The sequence below is a fragment of the Akebia trifoliata genome, chromosome 9 (assembly GCF_017979445.1).
Source record: "Akebia trifoliata isolate Shusen 1 chromosome 9, ASM1797944v1, whole genome shotgun sequence".
Taxonomy (NCBI): domain Eukaryota; kingdom Viridiplantae; phylum Streptophyta; class Magnoliopsida; order Ranunculales; family Lardizabalaceae; genus Akebia; species Akebia trifoliata.
In genome coordinates, this window is record NC_141383.1 from 23361668 (window position 1) to 23378208 (window position 16541).

Consider the following 16541-nt stretch of genomic DNA (forward strand, 5'->3'; position numbering starts at 1 on the left):
GAAGTTCAAACGTTTCGTCTAGGGAAGATGTTTCTACTTCTACGGAGCACGTAACATAACCAAGTGCTTTGTCTACTTGTTGCCACGTGGCCTCAAGTATAGGGTAAATCTGGTAATTAACCAAGACCCTGCACGTGTCTGGATCAAAGAGAGACTCGAGGACTGAGTTGATCCAACTTTAACCCACACCAATGGAACTTGTAAGAATTAGTAGCCGCTCTATGTTCGAGCAGAGTGCCTACTCATCCATAGAGAAGGAAGAGTAGATTTGAGAAACTTAACACAACAAGCTATCCTGTTATGTTTGAGACTCATTGGGAAAGTACTTTGAGATTCTAGGAGTAATTGATCGTGTTTCAATCACATTGTTTCCTAAAGAGATAGTTTCATATTTTATAGGATTTTTTTACTTTACCCATTTGAAGGATTTAGAAATAGATGAATCTCAATCCCCACGAATTAAGAAATGAGATGACATGTTAAGGAGGGAGATTAAAGAAAGATGAGAACTTATAAATAAGAGAGAAGATCTAGAAGGAAAATGCTAGATTTTTGGAAATCTTTTGAGAGAGGACTCTGAAACGGATTCCAGTGCTAACCACTATTTTGTGTGTGTGTGTGTGTGTGTGTGCTTATCATGGGTATCCCCACCCTTCGGGAGAAACTAATCCCACGGTCACATGCACCATCCCCCTCAGAAAGTCCTACCTACAACTAGTTGAGTCAAGGGTCAATCGGAGCCTGGAAGGTGGCCCCAAGGAATTAATAGCTTCATGGGATTTTAAAATACTTGACCTACCCTTCCTGGGAAGCTTATCAAGACTCGACTTGCCATTAGGCCACTAAGGCTAACCATTATGATAATGAGAGTTTTTTTTATTATTCTTTGTAGCTAGAGTACTAACTTGAGCATCAGAGAATGTTCAACATGTACCACACTGGACCCCAAAGTATTTGTGAAGGGGGATGACCCATCATCAAGGATATTTGAGTTGTTTGAGGCAAACCAGCAAAAATGCCTCCACAAGTGTTAAGCAGTGTTTGTTTGCGCTATTTTTTAATGCTTATTGTTGAAAAAAATTAAATTCAGCACTTTTTGTCAAAATAACGCGTTTGTTTACTCTATATTTTCATTGCTTATTGCTGAAAATAAGTAAAAAAAATTCAACACTATTTTTATGCTGAAACGGTAAGCATTTTGCTTTTTTCGAGACAGACAAGTATACCCTTATTCTTAAAATGATATTACCTTTTATATCCCATGGATAAGTATATAAGCACCCCACAAATTAATAATCCCACACCATGGCAAATTTATTTTGTCTTATATGAGTTAAAAGTTTTGGAATGAGTTGATTTTTGGTGAGGATGATCTCCTCATTAGTATATAAGCACCCCACAAATTAATAAACCCACACCATGACTAAATTATTTTGTCTTATATGGGTTAAAATTTTTGGAATAAGTTGATTTTTGATGAGGATGATCTCTACAATGGGGAGATCATCATCACCAAAAATCAGCACATCCTGAAACTTCTAACCTTATCAAAACAAGTTCAAGAATCGTAAATCGTCCCTTTTTAAATATATATATATATATATATTTGACAAGTTAGAAGTTTCAAAATGGACTGATTTTTTGTGAGGATAATCTCTAGACCATATAGACCATCCTCACTAAAAATTTGCTCATTCCAAAAACTTTAACCTATATAAAACAAAAAAAAATTGGCTATGGTGTGGGTTGCCCTTGTTAATTCATAGGGTGTTTTTATAATCACACATCCTTCATTTTCATCAAAAATTAAGTTATTTTAATGTTGATTTCAAATTTTGGTGACTTGTATGACATTATTATTTTTAATTTGAAATTTGTGGGTTTTTATAAATAGAAATTATTATTTATAAATTGAAGATTTGAGTATTATTTATTATTTATAAATGAATTGTATTTTAATTTTATAAGAAATAATATATTTTATTATGTTTGATAAAAAATAGGCATTTGAAATATGCAAACAATGTATAATATGATTGTAAGGGTAACAAAGACAATTTACCAGCTTCAACAACGTGTAACAAATATGATTCAACATCTAAACAAACAACTTTTTCAGCACTTAAATTCAGCGCTTAATGCTATTCAGCACTTATTTTTTTCAGTTTAACAAACAACACCTTAGTATGATTCAATACCAAGTTTATTCATAGGCGGAATCGTTTGTTGATTCATGGGGAAATGGTTGGTTGACTCTTACATTCGTCAATTTGACTTGAAACACTCATGTACATCAATATTATAAACATGAATTTTTCATTGAAAATCCAACCTCTACTTAGATTTGGAGTAGCTATCATTCTTTTTTAAAATAGGGTGTGAATGGGCACTTGAAAGATAGTTTTAAAAAATCATTTTTTTAATGACTCTCATATGAATAATGGACTAGCCTACTTAAGATCTAGGTAAGGGGGTCAATTTTAAGAAATAGGAAAGGTGGTAGGCATCTTCTTTCCTCACGTTAAGTGGTGACCTATGCATTGGTCATTTTTCATTTTTTAGAAAATCTAAGAAAGAAAATTGATAAAAATGAAAAATTTGTACCCTTAAACTTAAAGGATTTTGTTTTGGGCCTAGATCATAAGGGTCACCTCATTATGAGAGAGACCACATTGTGTCTATGCCTACAAAGCTTATATTTTTAATGAAAATGTACTTTTAAAACCCAAAAAAAAAAAGTAGTGAAAAAGAGAGATAAGAGAAGGAGATGGGAGAGGGTGGAATTACATGGTCCTATTACACCCTACCTTGAAGTTTGTGTTCTTTATTTATGTTCTTTTTCTTGAGTTCTTGGTGAAATTATTTTTTATGGTGTATATTTGTTAGATTTTTGAAGAGTTAAGTAGGGATTTAAGAGGAATATGAGCTTGAATTTAGACTTAATGGGTTTTAGAGTGATTGGGCTTGGAATAAGGTTAGATTTGATGAGGATTTGAGCTTGAGGTAATGTTAGAAATGAGGGTAAGTTTTAAAAATTACGTAAGCTATATTATGGGCTCATAGGACTGTTTGAAAATCCTACGGTCTTTGATTTGAACAAAAAAAATCGAATTTTAAGGATTTTAGCCTTTTGACCCATTGACGATATTTTGTCAAAAATATATCTTTTTTTAACCATTTTTTAGTGGTCCCGTTCAAATTGGGGTGTCTACAAATGCTACTAGGCAATCTAGGAGGAATTCCCTCCTAAGACTCATAGGGTCTATGATAGCAACACTAAAAACACTTCATGCCTTATTAGGATGAGGGGTAGAAGGAATATGGAATGTTATATATATATATATATATATACCGTGATTCTTAACAATGACTCATGAAAAAAAAAACACATGATCCATATAAAAGGCCATGGGCCTTACAAAATCGGTTTGTAAGGTGAAGATTGCCCCAGATTTATATATAACCCAAAGTAATGATACTCAGGTGATGTGGGGCTTATAATCCCAATAATTTAAATGTAAAATCCAATAGTTGAGATTTATTCTTGGGATAAGTATATCCAAGATTTGTATATCAAGGTACTATAACTTTCAATCATAGGATTTTGTGTTTAAAGGGTTGGGATCATGTTTTTTTCATCAGTCATTCTTAGGAGTCAATGGATCCCAACCTTATACATATATAGGGGGGAGCATTCGAAGGCCCTAAAGAGAGCCAAACATTGCGCCAAACATTTTTCATCAAAAAATCAGCCATTCCGAAACTTCTAACTCATACATTGAAAAAATGTTTGACTCTCTTTAGGGCCTCCGAACGCCACCCTATATATGTATGTGTGTGTGTGTGTGTGTGTGTGTACACGCGCTTAAAAGCACATGATTTGCGATTGACAAAGTACAACCAACTGTGAAACAATGAAAGTGATTGATTATTACATTTATTTTTGCTAGAGTTATAGAGGTTACATCACACCAAGATATCAAAAGTTAGCTAATATGAAGATTGTAAATTCATAATTAACCTAAATCATTCTTATTACTTAAACTAGAAGGTGGTATGTGCAAAAGCACATGTATCAGAGGGCTTATTTATAATTTAAAACATAAATGAAAGGGTGGTTTTGAAGATAACATAGTAAAATGAATATTTTTTAAAATTTTGTAACTAATCAACAAGTATTTTAGGAACATGCGATTATAATTTTCTTGATTTTTTGACTAAAATGACCCTAATTATACTAAGTTTAAATGTTAAATTGAGAGCATTTTGTTTAAAACAAATTTTGGTGTGGAACCTATTGCACAACCCAGCATCTCAGCCTGAATTGTGGGACTCAGAGAAGTGATAAGGTTCAAAACTCCCACAATTCATGCTACAATAGTGGAGAGATGTTGAAGGATGAAGAGGTATCAATGGCAACAACTTCAACCCAAAATGGTAGCTTGACTAGTTAAGGAAATCTCAACAAATTGATTGAGAAAATCTTGGATTCTAAACAGAGAATATCTTGGGATATTCTTTAAGAGCATATCTTGGATCATATCTATGGCAACAACTTCAACCCAAAATGGTAGCTTGACTAGCTAAGGAAATCTCAACAAATTGATTGAGAAAGTCTTGGATTCTAAACAAAGAATATCTTGGGATATTCTCTAAGAGCATATCTTGGATCATATCTCAGATGTTATGCTACCAGCTGTACAGTATTCAATGTAATTTTCTTATTTTAGTCTTTGTGTTTAAATAGAGGATGTGGTGCTGTTCTTTGTAGTAGTGTGAATGAAGAAATGAAAAAGAGTTTTGTCTCTAGCTGTGTTCACGAATAACTAAGGCAGATTTACTCCTTTTTTCAAGTTTTTATCTGAACCACCTCCTTCTCTCATTGTAATAGCAAAGATATCCTAATCACCAATATTTCCTAACATAAATTTATTAATTCATGTATACGAAATATATATTTCTCCATTATAACCTTCCATTTATGATGAGATGCATTGTCTCTAGTGTATCTTTGTACAATGCATTTCATTCTCTAACACAAAGTATTTGACAAAATTTTACGAAAACGAATAGAGGAACAACCGAGCAATATCGAAAAACCAGAAAAGCTTGTTTTATACCAATAATGCAATGTTCAATCATAAGTGTCTATAAATTAATGAAAATTCTCATATCCAACCGATGATCGAAACATGATCAAGAGATTCGCCAAGGAAACGATTAAAAATAAACATCCATATGAAGATCATTCACCATCCATTGAACTTTATTGTAATGAATACATAAACATCATCTAATTACATAACATTACTTTTCCATTTTTCTTTTTTTTATTTCAAAAAGAAGAAAAAGGAAGAGAGAACACAATAATGGTAATAATGAGGATGAGATACTATGAACTGGAGGACAACATCTTTGGAGCTCAGACTTAATGAGGAAGTACGATCCCTTTACAAGACATGGGAGTTTGGAAGGTGATGATAAAGTGATGGAGGCATCGTAAATGCACTTTTTTCATCAATGTGATATGGTGATGGTGGAAGTGTCTTTGATGCGGTAAGGAGAAGGAGAAACTGTGGTTGTAGCTTCGGTGCGGTATGGTGAAGGAGGAAGTGTGGTTGCATCTTCTGTGCGGTAGCGATAAGGTGAAGGAGGAAGTGTAGTTGCATCTTCGGTGTGGTAAAGGGATGGAGACGATGTAAACACACTTTTTTCGCCAATGCGGTAGGGTGAAGGGGGCCTCGTAAATGCAATTTTTCGACCAATAAGATAAGGTGAAGGAGGAAGTGTGGTTGCATCTTCGGTGCGATAAGGTGAGGGAGGAAGTGTAGTTGCATCATCAGTGCGGTAAAGGGATGGAGACGACGTAAACACACTTTTTTCGCCAACACGGTAGGGTGATGGGGGCCTCGTAAATGCAATTTTTCGACCAACGAGATAAGGTGACGAAGGAAGTGTGGTTGCATCTTTAGTGCGATAAGGTGAAGGAGGAAGTGCAGTTGCATCTTTAGTGTGGTAAAGGGATGGAGACGATGTAAACACACTTTTTTCACCAACACGGTAGGGTGATGGGGGCCTCGTAAATGCAATTTTTCGACCAATAAGATAAGGTGAAGGAGGAAGTGTGGTTGCATCTTCGGTGCGATAAGGTGAAGGAGGAAGTGTAGTTGCATCATTAGTGCGGTAAAGGGATGGAGACGACGTAAACACACTTTTTTCGCCAACGCGGTAGGGTGATGGGGGCCTCGTAAATGCAATTTTTCGACCAACAAGATGAGGTGAAGGAGGAAGTGCGGTAGCATCTTCAGTGCGATAAGGTGAAGGAGCAAGTGCAGTTGCATCTTTAGTGTGGTAAAGGGATGGAGACGATGTAAACACACTTTTTTCGCCATCGCGGTAGGGTGATGGGGGCCTCGTAAATGCAATTTTTCGACCAATGTGATAGGGTGAAGGAGGAAGAGTGGTTGCATCTTCAGTGCGATAAGGTGAAGGAGGAAGTGTAGTTGCATCTTCAGTGCGGTAAAGGGATGGAGACGTCGTAAACACACTTTTTTCGCCAACGCGGTAGGGTGATGGGGGCCTCGTAAATGCAATTTTTCGACCAATGACATAAGGTGAAGGAGGAAGTGTGGTTGCATCTTCAGTGCGGTAAAGGGATGGAGGAAGAGTTGAATCTCCACTTGATCCACCAATGACAATGGTCATTGTTACAAGTAAGAAAACCATCACTTTTACAAACTCCATCACTATCTTTGCCATGGAAGGTTGGAGATTTAGAAATTTATAACATCTGGGTTATTTGGGTCGGATTTATACTAATTTTTTGTAAGTTTCTTTTTTAAGATTTGCTATTTTATTACTCAGGAGGACGTCAACTTCTTTCTTCTACACCGTTGGATGCTCTTCGATATACTATAGACATATGTCGATGACCATCTAATGATCTGATCTCTAAGTTGTTCACCTCAGGAGAACCTTTAATTGGAGGATTGCAAGGATTTTAAAATGTGGAAAATATTTGGTAGATATGGTACCACTAAAAATATGGTAGGATCTAATCTATATCTCATGATTAGTGGATAATCTTGTGGGCCTGGTATTACTAATAAAAAGATTTATTGTCTTATATGATAAAGTGGCTAGGTTCAATGAACAAAACCTTTTCTATCTTGTAACATAAATGAAAATTATTTTAATGGATCAAGGGGGGTTAAGGTATTATTAGGAAAAAATTTATTGCCTTGTATGATAAATCGGCACGTGGGACCATCATTTCTCTTTGAGTCGTGATTTTCTGACTTGAAAATTTTCACTCGGTGTGTACGTGACTAATGTGACAAGGGCACATAACCTTATATCTTTTTATTCGGGATTCACAAAGAAAACGATCAACGGTTCTGTGCCCTTGCCACGTCAATCGAGTACAGATTGAGTGAAACAAGGTCTTTTTGTAAGTTAAAATATTAACTAAGGCGATTTTGTAGATAACACAATAGAAAGATATTTATGGAATGTTAACTAATAATTAGGCTGTCTCTTGGGACTGTTATTATTGTTATTTTTCGTAAAAATAATTTTATAATGATAAAATTAAATGTAAAATTGGAGTTATTTTTTATTTTCCAAATTTTTTGGTGTAGACAAGCACCTTCTCTTGTTAAAATAGAAAAGATATGGAAATTATTTTAATACATTAAGGGAAGAGTCTTAATGTATTACTTGGAAAAATATTTATTGCCTTATATGATAAATTGGCATACTAGTAAGAGGCACGTGCAAATGCACATGTTATAAAATTTCTTAGAATTATTATATAAATTTTAAATAAATATCAAATTTTATATATTGCAAGTTAAAATATAAATTAAGCGATTTTGTAGATAACATAATAAAAAGAAATTTCTTGAATTTTAAATAGAGTCGTGATAATCTGATGTTTTTTATATGCTCGCTAGTGTAACAGTGATAGAACTATCAATCATTTACTTCGAGATACACAAGAAAAATAGATCTATGGTTCTATCTTTGCCACATCAAGGAGCGTACATAGAACGTCAGATTATCATTAGTCTTTCAGATAACTAAAAACTAAGAGATCCTGTGGGATTATAAATTTTTTTTTGGGACAATAATGACCGATAAGATTAAATGTAAAAGTGGGACTATTTTTTATCTTCCAAATTTTGTTGTTAACCAGCACCTCTTTGGCCTTCTCTCATTACAATAGGAAATATATGAAAATTATTTTAATGCATTAAGGGAGTTTGGGGTATTATAGGGAAAATATTTATTGCTTGATGTGGGCATATGCAGTGGGACCAGCCTCTCTCTCTCTCTCTGTCTCTACATGTGAAATTATTTTAATGTATTAAGGGATTAATTTAAGAGTATTTGTGTAATTTAAAAAAGAAAATTAAGGATCTTTTAACTTGAAAAGTGAAATCCAAGTAGTATTTACTGCCCTAAAGTTGAAACAGTTCCTTACAAGCCTTACTTTTTCAACTTTCTTACAAATTCTCATTAATATTTATTTTTAAATAAAAAGATTGCCCTTTTTTTAAAAAAAAAAAAAATTGATCATAAATTATATTATTCTACAAGGTTAGACATAAACGGACACTATTAAAATATTAAATATATTTAGAAAGGCAAAAGTTGCTCTTATCCCATTGGTATAATTTCATTGTAAATAATGGGTCAGGTTCAAAGTCGAAGTGGTTTGTCCTATATCGGCTAAAGGTCTTCGATTGGACTGATTTTTTGTGAGATTGTAAAAGATCATCCTTACAAAAATTAACTTATTTTGAAACTTCTAACCCCAATTTATAAGTTAAAAAATTGTGGACGTCAATATTTATCATTAATTTATAAATCACTTTTGATGAGGTTAGAAGTTTCGAAATGAGATGATTTTTTTTTTTTTTTTGTGAGTATGATCTCCTCATGATAGAGATCATCCTCACAAAAATTCAGTCCATTCTAAAACTTTTAACCATATAAGAAAACTTTACCTCTCAATTTTGACTGTTGAATGCTACTTGTAATAAAAATATAAGAAGGATAATTAGTATCTTGCTCTCAAGATTGTGGCATTTACATATTAAAATGTCCAAAACCATCACAAGTTCCCTTTTTTTTTTTTTTTTGGGGAAATTTACACAGCAGACCTAACTGTTGCATTTTTATTATAAAAGAAAAACTTCATTTGAATTCTAACAATTCCAAGTGAACCTTACTTTATGAGGTTTGTTACCCGAGACTGAGTTGGACTGTGCAACCATTGATTTTTAACTTGTATCTTTAAGAAAAAAAAAAAAATCTATGGCTATCTATGCACTGCCACGTTAGCTCAGTGTTGAACATAGTGTCCAACACAGTCACCTAACACTGAATTAGACTGTCCAACTAGCCATTAATTTTTAACTTGTATCTCGAAGAAAATAAATCTATTATTATCTGTGCACTGTCACGCACGTCAGCTCAATGTTGAACGTAGCAGTCAATGCAGCAGGACGCACCCTTGAATGTTGGACTACCATGGCCCCAATAGAAGCTAATGCACAGACTCACCTTGGGGTGCCTTGAAAATCTTCTCAACGATCTCCTTACAGTAGCTCTAATGTTGTGCAAGCCAACTCCTCTTCCTTGGCTCATCTAGAAATCCATTGAAATTTTTATAGGATTCCTATTAACACATCAACTTTTACTTATAACGCACCAATATATATTACAAACACTCATTTAATTTTAAAAGGATTGGTAGTTGTAAGTAAAAGTTGGTGTACCAAATAGAATCTCTCAATTTTTATCCACCATATAGAAACCACCTGAACCTCCAATTTCTTCATCTTATTATCAAACAGTACACCATAGTCCAACAATTTTCTCCAGTTTGTTCTTCAACACAACTTTCTTCACTCTCTGATATCAAACACCACCACTCAAATTCAGCTTCACTACTTCACTTCTCAAACCCCCCAAAATCTTACAATCTTATCCAAACAGGCGCCCATCTTCAGATTTCATGACATTCATCTCAACTCTCAACCATTGCATTTATTCAAATACTTACAATAGGTTAAAACCCCATAATAGCAATCAAGCTGAGATTGAGCTGAGTTCAGTCTCAGGAAAACCTGTTTATTTACAACTGTTTAATTAAACATACCAAAATACCATTCTCACATAAAATTAAAAAACAGTGTCCTTTTTTATAGTGCAGAAAGTAGAAGGAACTCCCGAGTTCCAAGTTAGCCATACAGGTCATCGTCATCTGCAGCGGTGGTGGCAGTAGAGAATGGATCCGAAGTACCAGTCCCCGATATGTTCTCAGGATGATCGGCGAACCGGAATTCTGATCCAAATCCACGAGATTGTTGCAGAGTCTGAGCAAAGAGTTGGTACTTCCGTATGTCTGCGTCACTTACACTCCGGCGTGCAAACTTCATGGACTCTTCGAAGTGTGCAGCCTTAATCTCGGGGACATCATCGATGTCATCTTCTTCCATTGCTTCTGGGTTTTCTTGTCTCTTCTTCTCCCTCTCAATATCCTGTCATTCACAAGGGATATAAAACCAAGATGGATGTGGGTGTGACTCATTAGGTGCATCAATGAAGCTAGGGGTAGGGCATAGAATGGGTTGGATTTTATCCGAAATCCGAGTGATCTGAATTTGGTAGGTTTGGACCCTTGGAGTAGTTCCGATTTCCGAATAAAAATATGGGTTGATGTCCCTTGATCTCGATTCGGATCCGGTTTGGATATGGATCTGTCCCTATATCTGTCTAAATCCGAATGATACATTGCTTTAAAAATTATATTTTTGTTTTTCAAAATATCTAATATAACATGAATTCTTATAAAATAAAAATATATAATGGTAAAATTGAATAGCATAGCAATTAGAAAATAAATATAACAAAAAAAAGTTGAATGGTCATCCGACCCAAATCAAGCAATTCCGTTGGGTCGGACCCGGATTTAGTGGAAGCAAAATGGTTCAGACATGGTGTTAGCTAATAGGATCCCGAGTCAGATACGGATATAAAATTCAGATATGAATATGGATATACTCATATCCAGCTTGAACCTGGCCCATTTTAAGCCCTAAATGCAGCAACAAGTGAATGAAAAGTACCTTCTCGATATTTTCTCTTATTGCACATTTGCAGGCACGCTGACAAATTTCAGTGATATCGGCACCACTAAAACCGTGAGTGTACTGGGCTAGTGCTGAAAGGTCAACATCCCTTGACACGGGTGATTTTCGCAAGCATGCTTTGAAAATTTGAAGACGGGAAGCCTCATCTGGCAATGGTATGTAAATCAACTGGTCTAAACGACCAGGCCTGAGTAGTGCAGGATCAATAATATCTGGCCTGTTTGTTGCACCTATGATAAAAACTGTTTTCTTCGCAGTCATGCCATCCATTTCTGTTAATAGCTGGTTCAAAACCCTATCTGCAGCACCACCAGCGTCTCCTACCGAACTCCCACGCTGGAAAACAATCCAAAACAAAATCAGCCGCACTTTTTTTTAGAGCTTCTATTGGCACCCCAATTAATGATTAAAATACTCTTCAAACATTAAAAAGGTTTGACTCAAATTATAATCTCAACATTACACAACATTATAACACTCATTCAAACAATTTCAGTGGTGGTTTACAATTATGATTAAGCTCATTTGAATCCAAAACCCCAAAAATAGAAATCTAGCACACAAAAAGAGAGAGCTTCTATAGGCACCCCAACTTTTACTTTCTCTACTATTCGCTTATTTTCTTTATTTTTAATTGGAGTGTAATAAGTAAAAGTTGGGTGCAAATAGAAGATCTCTAAAATTAACATGGTATCAGAAAGTAGCACCTGAGTTGCAATTGAATCGAGTTCGTCAAAGAAAAGTACACATGGAGCTGATTGACGAGCCTTGTCGAATATCTCTCGCACATTGGCCTCACTCTCTCCAAACCACATTGTCAGCAATTCAGGTCCTTTAACACTTATGAAGTTAGCCTGACACTCATTTGCAATTGCCTTCGCTAATAGGGTTTTACCACAGCCAGGAGGCCCATAAAATAGAACACCTTTTGATGGAGACATGCCAAACTTCTCAAACTTTTCAGGATGCTCCACTGGGTATTGAACAGTCTGCCAAAAGTCACAATATGTGCAATTAAGTGCATCATGAGCAAGAATCCCCATGAACAAAACAAATAATCTACTTGAGCAATTAAAAGACTCAAATAAATAAATAATAACAGACTTTTCAGACCTATTTATACGTACTAGAAGGTGGCATGTACAACACAACATGTATCAAAAGGGTTTATCTGTAATTAAAACATTGATCAAAAGGTTTTTTAATTTTACATACTAAAAAGAGACTTTTTTGTAATTTAGAAAAATTACAACCTGATTCTTAGGGTCGTGGGCTGCAATTTTCTTGTTTTTTTGACCAAAATGACCATCCTGATTATATTAAGTTTAAATGTCAAGGTGGGGGCATTTTTGAAATTTAAACCTTGGTGTCGAACCACTTCTACTCCACTCTCTCATTATAATAGTATAGGAGTATGAAAGATAACAATAACAAGAAGGGGAAATAAAGAAGGCGGCTAAAGCTCTATAAAAAAGAGACACCTCCTGAAGCTCTCTTTTAACATTATCCAATCCACCAATATCTTCCCACGAGACATTGGGCACTTCCACAACCTGCAAACCACAGTTCAAGTTCCTCACGGTCAGGTAGCTATATAATACATTCAAAACATCAAGCTTTAAAGACAAAAGTGCAGAGCAGGAAGAATAAATATGAGAGAATCTAAAATTAAGGGCATACTGTTTCACGTAACGCTGATGGATTTGAAGCCTCCAAAGCTGTTTTAAAGTGCTCATTTGTCACAGCCATGGAATTCAGAACCTCAGCGTCAATCGTTTCATCTTCTAAATCAATAATATCCATTTTCTCCCTAATGCATTGAAGAGCCGCTTCTGTGCAAAGAGCAGCAAGATCTGCACCAACATAACCATGGGTGTCTTTTGAAACCCTTTCAAGATCAACCTACAAAACACGTACAAAGAAATGCAAGTTCATATTGCTTTTATCCATAAAGTGCCTAAACTAGAACACAAGAAAGCCTAAGAAAAATCTTACATCTTCTGCTAGCTTCATATTCTTAGTGTGGATTCGAAGAACTTCCAACCTGCCAACCTCATCAGGCACACCAATATCAATCTCTCGATCAAATCTCCCAAATCTCCTCAAAGCTGGGTCAATGCTGTTAGGTCTATTGGTAGCTCCCATGACAATCACATGTGCTCGGGACTTAAGACCATCCATTAAAGTCAGAAGTTGGGAAACTATACGCCTCTCTACTTCACCATGTGTTTTCTCTCTCTTTGGGGCAATGCTATCTAGTTCATCTATAAAGATGATAGATGGGGCGTTCTTTTCGGCTTCCTCAAAAGCCTTCCTCAAATTCGATTCACTTTCTCCAGCCAACTTTGACATGATTTCTGGCCCATTTATCAAGAAGAAGAACGCGCCTGTCTCATTTGCCACGGCCCTTCCAATCAAGGTTTTTCCAGAGCCAGGTGGGCCAAAGAGTAAGATGCCTTTTGGGGGCTTTACACCAATGGACTTGAAAAGTTGTGGGTGTCTAAGAGGGAGTTCAACAAGCTCACGAATTTGAGCCATTTGCTTCCTGACACCCCCAACATCGTCATAGCCAACTTCGTTTAATCTCTCCTCGTCGTCACGTTTGATAGGTTCTCCCTCACAGAAGATCTCTGTATCTGGCGCGACAACACAGTACTCACCAGGATCTGTCTCAATTACTTTAAATTCTACACTTCGCATGCCCCCCCTAACTAGGAAGAGGTCACCCTTTCTTAGTGGTCGATAAGACTCCAAGAAATATGCTATAGATGCAAGAACACAAACAGGAACAATAATCATGCATTTGAAAAACAAATTCAAAAAATAATGGAGAAACCAAAACAAAAACACTTTCCTGACCACATCCGATGCAACAGGGTTGTAGAGGACAAAATTCTAAGAACTTTGAACAAAAAAATGTTAATTTTCACCATTGAATTTTAATTTAAAAATTGGGAGTTTGTCCTTTTTCAACACCTTGGATCAAGCTAAAAAAGGATTTTTTTTTTTTTTTTTTTTTTTTTAGTTTTTTGAATCTGAAAATTTCCATGAAATCTAGAAGACTGTGGTGTTGGATTTCCAATGTGATAATTCATGTGGGCCCAACGAACGTTAGTAAGATTTGATTCCAAAGACTAGCCTGGTTCAAACCAAAATAAACGAAGAATAAATATTGCAAAGACTTACGCTTCAAATACGCATCAAACAAGTTGCCTGTAACACCCTCAATTGTATCATCAATAGGAAGGATGTGAACACGCTTCCCATACTTCACATCAGGACACTGATGAGCAGACACAACATCACCAAGTCGTACCCTGAGATTAGCACGCACAACTTTGTTCATTCTGATTTTAGGTTCTTCGCATTGCTCGTCAACAAGAACAACACATACTGTGTCTTTTCGTTTCTTCCCCTGCATCATACAAATCTGTTGAAGCTTCCCACAAGGAAGGTCACTAAAAGAATAGCACAAAAAGAGGAAAAACTTGCCTTAATTAGAATTGTGTCTCCTCGGAAAAACTGGAGTTTTTCCATTGTTTCGGGGTTCATGCAAACAACAGAGTTGTCATCATTTACAGCTTCATCAACAATCAGACGGTTGGGAGACTTTTTACGTTCCAAAATTGCAGTGGAAAAATCCTTCTTATTACTTTTCCTGTTGGAAACATTCATACAATTTATCATGATAGAAGATTGCTACAAAAACTATTTTTGAATAATTATTGCCTACTCAACTCTTAATAAGGAACCCTGATGACCCATTAATAACACACAAAGAAATAGAATATGGAAAAAATCTCCAAAACTCAAATTATTGAAAAAAAAATTCAGATGTTCAGTTTATTCTGTACCAAATTTATTCGTATCCAATGAAAACCCAGAAAATTCCTGTTTCTTAAACTCTATAGGTTTGGGCTTTGGAGGTAGGACCCATGTCGTTACATTAGTGTCCCCCTTCTATTCCGCTAACATACCCACATCATCTTTTAGTGATTTTCCACTTCAACCTCAACATGTGCATTAGCAAAATTCAACTTCCCATTCCTGAGACTCATTTTTAAATTATGGTGTGGTTTAAATTATGTTGTGGTGCATGGTAGCAGGGGAGGAATGACAGTGGGGGCAATGGGAACACCCCCCCCCCCCCCCAAAAGAATTTTTCAAAATTCTAAGATTTATATGATATTGCGATGGAAAACAAAATCGGTCGCTAATGCCCCCACAAGAAAATCTAAACTTTTTAAGTGTCCAAGTTGCCCCCACGTAGACAAAATCCTGGATCCACCAGTGCATGAAAGGAAATTAATGCAACAATGCTCACGTTAGCGGCTATAGCGAACAAAAAGCCAAAAACAAATTATTTTCATCCTTCCTTCATGAGTATTTGTATTGGATTCTCATGTTAAGATCATTACACATGGGTTCAATTAAGAAATTAGTATATCAATCTGCTAAACTACACGATGTTGCAAACCCGATGAAAGGTAACTACTACTGTTGTGTCTTATGATTTCAACTAGTATGGAGTAACTAGTTTACGACATTTACAGAGAAGGAATCAAATTCTGTTCAAAAACCAATTCATATTCACAGGTGAAAATCAATTCTGCACTTTAGACTAATATTATAGATAAAGAATAAAGAATCTATTAAATCCCGAAACCCTAAACCTAAAATGAAATGGGAATCTCAATATTCATATTCAAGAAGCATATAACTACACTTCATCCCCAAGTTAAGTAGATTTCAGAAGGAACAAAAAGAAAAAAAAGTAAAAGAAAAAGAAACAAGGAAGACAACTAGATTAAAATTCGTGATATTAAATGAAACAGAAACGCAGAAACGAGAGAGAGAAGCAGAATTGAAGAGAGGATGCGCACGGATCAGAAGAGGAAGAAGAAGGCTTGTCATGAACTGGTGCAGAAGAACTCGAATCCACCATTCTGTCTCTGTAAATTTCTAGGGTTTCGTAGTAACTTAGAAACTGAGAAGGAACAAAAGCTTGGTGAATTGTTTGTAGAAGTATCTGGAGTCACTGTTCAAAGAAGAGTGTTCGAAGTTCGAACAGCTGGACCAGTAGCAGACATGGCTTTAAAACTCGACCGAGTCGATACCGAGACGTATCGCCCGAGTTAACTCGGTATTGGGGTTTAACGAGACCGACTCACGAACCTATTTGAGACAATCACGTATCGTGAGATAAGCGATACATTTCGGACGAGATTTTCCAATATCTTATCCGAGACAAATGATATCTAACAGCAATGAATAAGTCGCGAGACGAACAATATGTATCAGACGAGATTTTCAAAATCTCGTCCGAGTTAAACGAGACAAACGAGTTAAACGTTCTAAACCTATATTATTTCAACCAAG

General features: G+C 35.7%; 1 protein-coding gene across 1 annotated transcript; it reads right to left on the reverse strand.

Annotated features, from left to right (window-relative positions):
* Positions 1 to 10030: 10030 nt before the first annotated feature.
* On the reverse strand, positions 10031 to 16221 carry LOC147394804 (cell division cycle protein 48 homolog). The gene is made up of 9 exons (XM_086453501.1): positions 16046 to 16221; positions 14655 to 14820; positions 14349 to 14577; positions 13158 to 13924; positions 12843 to 13064; positions 12644 to 12715; positions 11870 to 12151; positions 11139 to 11498; positions 10031 to 10550 (listed from the first exon to the last, which is right to left on the reverse strand). The coding sequence occupies exons 1-9, from the start codon at positions 16105 to 16107 to the stop codon at positions 10251 to 10253; spliced, it is 2460 nt and encodes an 819-aa protein (XP_086309627.1). The 5' UTR covers positions 16108 to 16221; the 3' UTR covers positions 10031 to 10250.
* Between the last annotated feature and the right edge of the window lie 320 nt (positions 16222 to 16541).

What these genes read in the sequence shown, in the direction of transcription:
- LOC147394804 (XM_086453501.1), bottom strand. Translation starts at nt 16,107, where the DNA reads ATGGTGGATTCGAGTTCTTCTGCACCAGTTCATGACAAGCCTTCTTCT. An exon ending in TCTTCTTCCTCTTCTGATCC is followed by an intron (nt 14,821 to 16,045) that starts GTGCGCATCCTC and finishes TGTTTCCAACAG; the next exon opens with GAAAAGTAATAAGAAGGATT. An exon ending in TCGATTCAATTGCAACTCAG is followed by an intron (nt 11,499 to 11,869) that starts GTGCTACTTTCT and finishes ATTGTTTTCCAG; the next exon opens with CGTGGGAGTTCGGTAGGAGA.